Source organism: Colobus angolensis, unplaced genomic scaffold, assembly GCF_000951035.1.
Source record: "Colobus angolensis palliatus isolate OR3802 unplaced genomic scaffold, Cang.pa_1.0 Scaffold5, whole genome shotgun sequence".
Taxonomy (NCBI): domain Eukaryota; kingdom Metazoa; phylum Chordata; class Mammalia; order Primates; family Cercopithecidae; genus Colobus; species Colobus angolensis.
In genome coordinates, this window is record NW_012118487.1 from 33,150,146 (window position 1) to 33,160,399 (window position 10,254).

General features: G+C 43.9%; 1 protein-coding gene across 1 annotated transcript; it reads right to left on the reverse strand.

Annotated features, from left to right (window-relative positions):
* Positions 1-465: 465 nt before the first annotated feature.
* Positions 466-5,876, reverse strand: LRAT (lecithin retinol acyltransferase (phosphatidylcholine--retinol O-acyltransferase)). The gene is made up of 3 exons (XM_011959754.1): positions 5,626-5,876; positions 4,982-5,522; positions 466-871 (listed from the first exon to the last, which is right to left on the reverse strand). Exons 2-3 carry the CDS (start codon positions 5,519-5,521, stop codon positions 719-721), a joined length of 693 nt encoding a protein of 230 aa, XP_011815144.1. The 5' UTR covers position 5,522; positions 5,626-5,876; the 3' UTR covers positions 466-718.
* Between the last annotated feature and the right edge of the window lie 4,378 nt (positions 5,877-10,254).

Consider the following 10,254-nt stretch of genomic DNA (forward strand, 5'->3'; position numbering starts at 1 on the left):
AAGTAAAGCCAAATCCAATTATTCAAGTGATACTATGGTGCTGTTTTTACAGGAAAACACAGATTTCTATACTTTCTGGTCATTTACTTTATCATTCTGGTCATTTACTTTATCGTAAAGTACTATTTGCCAATATCATTAAAGTACTATTTGTCAATATTGGTTTCACATAATGACAATAAAACATTCTTGACCTATATACTACATGAAAAAAATAGATTATGAGCTTATTTTTTGACCAGTCATCAAACATGTTTTCATTTGAGTAAGGAAAGTTCTTCCAGTTTAATATAAGTTTACCAATTTGTTTTTTCAATGAAACAAAGTAAATTTACAGTAAAGTTACTGGTCTCAATATAAGTCTTCCAATCTCCAAATTCTGCCTAACAATACAAGGATTACAAGAGAAAAAAACACAATTAATCGCCTGTGACTATCATCTTAGGGGCTGGTTTTCTCATATTTCTGAATTCTACCATAACCTGTCATATTTCCAAGGTTTGGATGGTGCTTTAAATCTGAACTGCCTGAGAAGATTCAGAAAGCCTTTGTTCTTGGGCTTACACAGTAAGCACTCTGCGTGATTCCTAATCACATTTTTATCCAGAACACAGTGTTACAGGTCACATTTTTCTCAATAATGCTTATACTGATTGATGCTCTATAAATATAAAAATATTTACATACAGAATACACACACTGACATGGGGGTATGAAGTTAGCCAGCCATCCATAGGAAGAATGGAATAAAAATTGCAGGAAGGGTAGTGTATGACACCAAGCCCGTACAGACTATAGACGCCAATCCCAAGACTGCTGAAGCAAGAACACTTCTCTGATCACGAATAATTATCTTCACAGTCTCACAAAACTGGAAAATAAAATTTTGGAAAATTAGAAAAGGTAGCTAAATCCAAGAAGAATATATCAAAGAGTAAATCAGTTTTTGAAGCTATTTTCTGTCTACCAGAAGAATTAGAAATTCTCTTATGACTTACAAAAAAATTTACAATGTTAAGAGTCCAGTTCTGATTCTATACAATATAGTAGTAGAAATGATCCCTTAGGCAATTAAGTTAATAATGGCAGTTGCCTATGTAAATACAGCATTTATAGAAAACTATAGAAAGTGTAACCACATAGCTATTCAGGACTAAAGGTTTAAAACATCAAAGTGCTTATCAATAACAATAGCATATTTTAAAATTAGATGAGCAAAGAGGTATCTCTAATCTTGAGTAAAAATAATAGAATTTGGCCAATTAAAGGTAGATTCAATTCCTCCAATTTGCCATTCTAAAATTTAATGATACCAATAATAACTTTTTTATAAGTCTCAAAATCTACAGGTATAGAAAGTCTAATTTTATTGTCAAATTCCATTTCCTGACTAAATATGCTAAATTCAGGATCAATTATGTGACACATAACCGGCTGCTGGAAAAAAAGACAAATATTGTCCCTACCCCTGAGGAATGCATCCTTCTAATATGTGTAATGTTTTCCTTAGAAAAATAATTTTACTCAGAAGTGATGGCCTATGTCTGAGTCCTGGCTCCAGCTCTTATTGGCTGTGTCACCTCAAGTAGTCATTTAACCTGTCCAGGCTACTCTCTTCTGCTCCTCCATGGGAACACTCAAATTGTTCTGAGGATTAACTGAGATATTTCATGCACAAGTACTCTGTATTCTTCTATGTGCTGTATAAATGTAAGGTATTACAGTGATTATTATTACTACTGTCTTTGTTGACAATTATTTCTACCATATTGCCATCAATGCCAGAATGCAGTGATTGTCATATCTATATGGGTTTTGCTATTCATACTAATTTTAAGCTCTTTTTCTAGACATGGCATTGTATGTGCTTTTAGGGTTTTCTACAGTGGCTTACATGGGACAGGGCAGCTAGGTTTCCAAATTCTTAAGGGATACAATGAACAAATTCAGTAAGTTTTAATACACCATCCTGACAGTATGGTTATCTCTATCCATACTTTTACACAATACCTAAACAAGTGTGAAACTCTTATCTAGATGTTGGCCTATTTTTCTATCATACTATTGGTCTCTTTTTAATAAACTAGCACGGTATTGAGAAGTATACTATTTTAAGGTGGTGAAGATCAAATTGAAGTTTTCAGGACAGAGAGAAAAGGAGGTTGATGGAAGACATATATTTTGGTAAATGACTAAGTTGTAAATACAGTTATCCTTTTTTTTTTTCTTGATAACTTATAATTAAGTCAATTGGAATCATTTTGGACTGTATTTCCCACAAACCGCAGATTTTTCTCAAGAAGCATCGCATGTCTAATGCCCTGTTCCTGTTCACTTGGTCAGCAGACCAGCAGGCATCTTTAGTGGTGCTCAACAGTAGGAAATTTCTAGAAGGGGTCAATAAGTCTGTAGGAACACTTTTGTGAGCACTCAATCCACACAAATTAAAAGGGGCATTTGCCATCATTTTTGGCAATGAAAGGGCAGTATTAACAAAGTAAAAAAATCATAGTAGTAAAAGCATAAGGAATAGTAATAGTTATTAACCAAAGGAATTTCTAGTTTACAAAATACTGATTGTCAACAGCATTATAAAAATCCCATAATTTTATGACTTATAAACTTGTAAAAAAGAAAGAGTATTACCACAAAGGAGTAAATGTTCTTTTCCAGTTCATTCATTTGCAAACTAATTGTAGTGTTTTCCTTAGGGGTAGTATGTTCTTGAGAGTTTTTATTAACTCAAATTTAAGAAAGAGGCAACTTTGTAACTCTCATGTTAATATTAGTTGCATATATGAGAACTCAACAATCAGACCCAGAATCAAATAATTTCTTATGTTTTCAAAAGGTAGAAACCAGTCCTTCCTTCAGTATTAATGACCTACTTCTCTTAGCGCATGTTCAAAAACAGTTTGTAGAATTAGGAAATTTGGGATGAAAACTTTTTTTTCTCCCGGGAAATCTACTCTGTGGCCAAATTGTTTGTTAGACCATTCAAAGTGAAGACAAAACTCAGTTTCACAAGAGGTGCTATGCAGCAACAGCAATTAAAACACTTCTCTACTTCTGTAGACCCTGACAAAGTTTCCAAAGATGAAAAACTACTCCAACTAGTTATTTATGCAGATTAAATATTTTACTACCTTACAAAGGCCTTAGTTACTGTTTTTCTGTAGAAATATATAATGCAGCACTATATGTATTACATGAAAGGGTAACTCCTAATTACCTGAGAGAAATACTGTTTTTCCTTAGAGAAATGATTTGCTTGGTTCCTAAGTAAATCTGACATGTTTCCTTTTGTACACTTTGGGAGCCAGTGTTTGTAAATGTGGTGGAGTTCATTTCTAAACAGGCCTGGACTAGAGCTGTGATTCTTGAATCGCTGCACAGTGCTCTAACTGTATTTTTATTTTACTTGGAAAAGAATTCCTAGATTGAGTCTTTTGTGGCTCTATAAAATGTACAAGGAGTTTCATACACCGATCTATAAAAGCAAAATACTTCCATGTTCTCCCACAGAGGATAGAGAAAGATGTTCCCAAATGGGTCAAAACAATTAACCAAGATGTGGAGCAGTTAAGAACTGGTTACATGAAAAAAACTGACTCAGATTTTTCTGGTCCCAAAAATATCTAAACTTGAAGAGCTCATTATGTTACTGCCCAGGTTTCCATTGTAAAGACTGAACATTAACAATGACTTCTTTAACAAGTACAATGAAGGCTGAGAAAGCTTCCAATTGTAAATAAAGTTTCAGGCTTAAAATCTTAACTATCTTTAAAAATTAAGAGGTTTTAAAAGGAAATAAAAATCCATTTTTCACTTTGGATTTGTGGCTAATTTAATAATCTTAAATTCTAATACTGTTTTTCAAAATACTCATAAAAATTACCTTCCAATGTTTAACATTTCTTCTTGAAAACTAATTGTATTGATCTCTGGGGAATCCATAAAGACTCTAATCTACCTTTAGGGCTAATGGGTAAAGGATGCTTAACAATGAGGAAGTCTAGATGGGGATTAAAGCCAACCCAGAAAGAATTCAGCACACCAAGGAAAATACAACTCTGAAGCACCAACACAAGAATAAGGGACCTACCAGGGAGCCCCTATTACTGTGAATTTTGATAGCTTATAGCAAGCAATGAAAAATCCCTCTATGCAGCTTTCAAAGGGAGAAAACTGCGTGGTTCCTTATTTTAAAGTCACACACTTTGTTTTTATAGTGTTATGGATTAAATATAAACTCTGGACCTATTCCTTTCAAGTGAAATTCTTGGTTAAAGTTGCAAGCAGCGGTGACTGATTTCTTGTATACCCCGCCCCCGTCACTTGCCCTTTGTCATTTGAACTACATGGTGGGTGGACACCTGATGACTTCTGCAGCAATACTGGGCAGCTCTGGAATCTCTGGAAGCGGTCCTGGATTGCCACACCCTTTCTCTGTGCATTTCCAGATATCCTGCAAGGCATGTTGCCATTTGTTTATTTACTTAGCCTACCTTAGGAATACTGGAACTTTCCTTACTTAATCTAGAACTTTAAGAATGGTATGGAAGACCGCGCGCAGTGGCTCACGCCTGTCATCACAGCACTTTGGGAGGCCGACACGGGCGAATCACGAGGTCAGGAGATCTAGACCATCCTGGCTAACACGGTGAAACCCCGTCTCTACTAAAAATACAAAAATTAGCCGGGCGTGGTGGTGGGCGCCTGTAGTCCCAGCTACTGGGGAGACTGAGGCAAGAGAATGGCGTGAACCCGGAAGGCGGAGCTTGCAGTGAGCCGAGATCGCCACACTGTACTCCAGCCTGGGCGATAGAGCGAGATTCCGTCTCAGAAAAACGAAAGAATGGTATGGAATTAGTAGTGTAAGTGTCCAGGAATTAGATCCCTACTCGCGGGAAAGAGAAAAGGTCAGGGATGGGAGGGGGCATCCCGCGGAGCCCACTTCCCTGGGAGTCACACGTCATACCTTGTCGGACTGGGGACTGATCGGGGTGCCATATCTGCAGTAGGTCACGAAGTGCTCGCAGTTGTTCCACAGCAGGCTGTAGGGGGTAAAGCCCAGCAGCTTCTCAGCCCTCCGCGCCACCTCTTCGTTGAGCAGTGCCTTCTTCTGGAGGGACTCGTCCAGGTGATTGACCAGGATGTTAGCTCCGTAGGCGAAGTCCTCCACTGTGTCCACGCGGATGCTGGCCACTCTGACAATGACGCCCAGAATGAGACGCTTGTTGGAGACCACCTTCTGCGTACGCCCCATGTCGTCCGTCAGAGCCAACAGGATGTCAGGCATCATGTGGGCAACACGGTTGTCCCCTAGGTAGATGCCATAGTGGGTCAGGTGGGTCCGGGGCACCTCCAGCACGTCGCCTCGGTGGAAAGAGCTGGTTTCGTAAAAACTGTTCCTCCCTTTGTCTTCACCCGTGGCGCCCGAACTGAAGAGCATGAAGTTGGAGATGAGGAGCAGCTTCTCCAGTAGTAGAGACACCACCTCCAGCATGGGGTTCTTCATCCTGCTGGGAAGAGGGAGTCTTGGAGAGGTGCCGGTGCCACTCCGGCAAGGGCCGGGCTGGGCAAGGTAAGCTCGCCGGACAGGGGCGCTGCGCTACTGCTCACCTGCAGGCCAGGTGAGGTACAGCGCAAAGTACGGCCGCTGAGGAGGAGAGAGGAAGAAGGCAAAGAAGACAGCGAGGACTGGCGACGGGCTCAGCCAAGCCACAATGGGGAATGAGACTGATAAGGAACTGGTGGCTGACGCCGGGGACAGTGAGACCGGTGCTACAAGCAGCCGGAGAAGAAGCGCCCCTGGGAACCGTGCCGGGGGCAGGACTGCGCGCGGTGCTCGGAGGTGCAGGCTTTGCTGTGACTTTTTATGGCCGTCGAGGGGGCGGAGCCGAAGGCCGTCACAGACCCGGAAAGCTCACTGATTGGACGCCGCCTGCGCGCGGCGCTCGCGGCGGGGAGGGCGCGGGATCCCGGTTTCTTTGGAAGGGGGGCGGGCCGCCTTCTAGCTCCAGGGTTCTGCTCGGTGATTCTTTCCCGACGGGGGATCCTGGCTGCGCTACCGGCTTTTAAGCGCTCTATTTGGAGAGGTAGAGTCCCAAGGTGTGGCGGGACGAAAGGTCCTGCACCTGTCGCGACTGGGGCGAGTTCCTGGCACTTCGGGGTCGTATTCGGTGGAAAATCCTCTTGGGCGAGATTTCTGAGTTGGACCACCTCCCTCTGAAAGGATGGATATCCGGGACTTCGGCTTAATAAAGAGATTGCATTTACTTTGCAAAGTGTGAGCGCCTCGAATGCCTGCGGATTCTTTCCTGACCGAATCTTTTGTTTTGTTTTGTTTTGTTTTGAGACAGTGCCTTGCCCTATCACCCAGAGCAGAAGTGCGGTGGCGCGATCTGAGCTCACTGCAACCTCAGCCTCCCAGGTTCAAGCGATTCTCGTGCGTCAGTCTCCCAAGTAGCTGAGATTACAGGCACCACGCGCGGCTAATTTTTGTATTTTTAGTAGACACGGGGTTTCACCGTGTTGGCCAGGCTGGTGTTGGCCAGGCTGATCTCAAACTCCTGACCTCAAGTGATCCACCCGTCTTGGCCTCCCAAAATGCTGGGATTACAGGCGTGAGCCACCGCGCCCAGCCCCTCTTTTTTCAAATGCCCTGAATCCCCCATGCTTTCAGCCGGTGCGCGTGGGGGAGGGGGGGCGGGGGTCGCTACCCGCGAGTGTCCAGGCCCTGCCCGTCGGCGATTCGAACCCGAGGCCTCTCTGCGCTCCTAGACACCTGTGGCCGTTGAGCACGAAGCTTCCAACAGTCCGCATGAAAAACGGTGAGGCCCCAACGTCCGCCAGGAAAGCAAGATTCCTGTTAAGTTTATTTCTCCTGCTTCAGGGTCACATGGACCCAGCTTCAGTTCACCCACCGAAACTTTGCCCCCCTCCCTTTATTTTTATTTTTATTTTTATGTTTTTAAGCATAACATCCCGGAGATGGCCAAGGAAGGCGAAGTACTTGGATGAGATGCTAAGTTCTTTGCCCGCTCGCCTGCAGCCCAACTCCAGTGAATCCTCGAGGGTGGTCCTAGGGCGCTGCCGGTGAGGGAGCCGCTGAAGCGTTAGCCCCGCCAGGCTCGGCACGCGGTGTCCCCACCCGGTGCTGAGTTCCGTGCTAATGCATTATGTAAATGCTTAAATTCTGCAGACAAAGACCACAATGGAGAGCGTCGGTTGGCTCCACAAAGCTGCCCGGTAGGCGCTAATAGGTTTCATCAGCAGATTCTACACACGCCTGAGGGAGGGTACTCTGCGGATGATGGATGAAGGAACATTCATCTTACCTGGAAGACGAAGGAGGCCATAGAGACCAGGCGTGGGGGAAGACGGCTCCCCATTATCCTTGGAGGCCGGGCCTTTGCTCCCACCCTTAATCTGCCGTCAGCGATCTGTCCCCGTCGCCCTGCTTGCTGGTGACTTTTGTTCATTCACAAACGACTGCGCATCGCATTATAGTTCCAGCAAAGAGGAGAAAACTCCCACAAACGAGTCGAGAGAGGAAGTTGGGGAAGGGGAGAGAGCCAGTGGACGTGGAGATTTTTTTGTTTGTTTTCGCAGTTTACTCCCCAAATTTAAAGAAAAGCGCCCAGGTGGCGAGTTGCTGAAACTAATCAGCTGCGCACAGGGAGCTTGCTAGCCTCTAGCAGCACAGCAGTTAACACACTTCGCTAAAATCGGGGGAGTCTGATCCAGACCTCGGTGTGTACGTTAAATGCAGAACCGACGTCAGACTCTTAACTGGCTCCTCTGGTCCAGTTCTTGGAAAGCGCCAATGCCAAAGCATCTTGTGTGGAGATCAAAGGAGACGTGGTAATTAACGGTTTCCGTCCCTGGTGGTCACTAAGGCGGCTTATAATGATTATGACTGCCTCCACCTGGGGAACTTGAGGGCGACAAAAGCATGGATAATTGCTTCACGGCTCCATACAACTACATATATATATATATAATTTATGTATATAAAAATATATACATATGTATACATTTTATATATATAAAAGAATTACCTATAGACTCTCAATAGCCTTGTTCCCACCGCGTTTTGGAAGACGCAAGCAGTGCCAAGGTGGTTTGCGTTTCATTTTTCTTTTTCCCCCGGTGGGGTCCATTTTCTGGCCGCCTTCTTTGGAAAGGGCTTTACTTTAAAAAGAAAGGAGGTGAGAGCGATACGAGGCATGAATCTCTATAGGTTGCTCAAGATGCAGATACCCTGCTGCCATGGAAATGAATGAGGGCGCGGAGTGTCCATAGTTTCTTGAAGGATATTTTTGCCTCTGATAAATTCCAAATTTTAAGCCAGAACGTTATGCCATTAAATGAATTTGTTTTGCTCAGTGGAACTGCCTGAAAGCAGCCCTCTCCTGCTGCTCTGCGTGCTAGGGCTTCGGCTTCCGGAAGCAGCAGCCCGAAGAAGGCAGTTGAAAGTCTTCATTTGCCTTTTTTCTGAAGTCTTCCCAGAACTCTTATGCGGGAAGCGGTTAGCGATGATTAGGCAGCTTTTCAACTGCAAAAATATAGCATGGAATGAGCTCCTCTCTCGGCTGGACTTCTCCCCGCCCCCGACCCCCTTTCGTCAAGGACCATGGTAAATTTACTTTGCAAACGGCAGCTTCTCAATGTTTTCAAAATCTCATCTATTTCTGTGGTTGAGAGGTCGGTTTTGAATGGCTCCCTAGAGGCACACTTCAGATAAATACGTTTACACACTAATAGGCTCATGCCCCCAATAATATTTTCCTGCCTGCCTCAATTTTAGCTAAACAAAGGGAAGACTATCGCTGTAGGTGGAAAGGCCCAAGAGAAATCTAACATTAGTTCTTCTAAATCAGAAGATGTCACATGGAGATAGGAGAAATTCCTCTACCCTGAGTTGCTGGAGAGACCTCTGGTTTCCTGGATCGTAAGAAAGGTGGCTGCATTCTGTGATAACGTTCTGTGCAAACGCCTTAAATACATGCGAATGGGTCACCAGGTCTGGCTGCGAGATTTAGAAAGAGCCTAGACTTTCCCGGCCAACACTCAAGATTGCGCTGAGCGGTCGACTCCCACTTTGGCCACCGCTTCTCCTACCCGCCTGCAGAAGAAGTAATGACAGCTACAGGGTCCCCTAAGGGTGGTCGGCCTGGGGGCAGCGCCCTGGAACCTGCGGCGCTCAGGCCCACGTCCATTTCCCCCAGTAACGCATACAGGCCAAGCAAGATCCGCCTGAGTCTCAGCGCAGAAGAGGCCGAAATTGAGGCTCGCAGGGCCCATCTTACTTCTGCCCCTCATCTTCCCACGGGCTACCTCACCGCAGGTCCCTGGAGAGTTTCTGTTCTGAAGAATTAGGAGAGAGAGGAGGTGCAGAGTTCCGCAGAAGTCTAAAGTCCTAGAAGGCTAATAGATTTCTCACCTGCAGGCTTCTTATCTCTGGATCCTCCCTGCTCCTCAGAGAAGTCTTTGGATGGAAGATATGATCACAGTATTAGTAATAATAACAACTAATATTCACAGTGTGCTTCCTATGTACTAGGCACTGAGCTAAGCATTTTCTTATTTAATCCTCATAACCCTATGAGGTATTATCTCCATTTTCCACAGGAAGAAATTGAGGCTTATAACTTTGTGTAGTCACTGTGTTAATGTGTGGGGATCAGGACTCAATCACAGACAGGTCTCTTTTGCCCCAGGTCCTTTACCATCACTGGGAAGGCCTGCCTTTCCATCAGTCTAACCACATTTATTGAATACCTGCTATATGGCAGGTGTTATGACCAACCCTAAAGGTTCAATAAAACACCCCACCCTAAACTTAGATCCCACACTTTCTTTGTAATCTGTAATTAATTTCTCCTCTTCTCTCATATCACGAGGTCTAATTTTTAACATCATTTTACTGGGATAGTGAGAATAGAGCTGGTTAAGGTTCTGATTAATAGTATGCCATCACTAGGAAGGCTACGAAATCCTACACCCTCCTTAGACACATGAATCTGGGGTGGGGAAGTTGAGTGTCTTACCCAAGGGCACAGAGTCAGGAGCAGAATGTAGACCCAGTGTTCCAGACTTCATATCTTAGATTTTCTTTTACTTGAGCCCTAGGCCTGATTAATTTGGTTTTCTAAACTGCATGTTTTAAAATTCTTGTCCTTCTTAGGGATTATTTTGTTGTTCTTGGATTTTTTTTTTTAAGAATACTAAATCATTGGGCTATAA

Excerpts from the sequence above, each read along its gene's own strand:
- LRAT (XM_011959754.1), bottom strand. The coding sequence starts at position 5,521 with ATGAAGAACCCCATGCTGGAGGTGGTGTCTCTACTACTGGAGAAGCTG. Across the intron at positions 872-4,981 it reads TCAGTCCCCAGTCCGACAAG|TTTTGTGAGACTGTGAAGAT; the intron begins GTATGACGTGTG and ends TTTATTTTCCAG.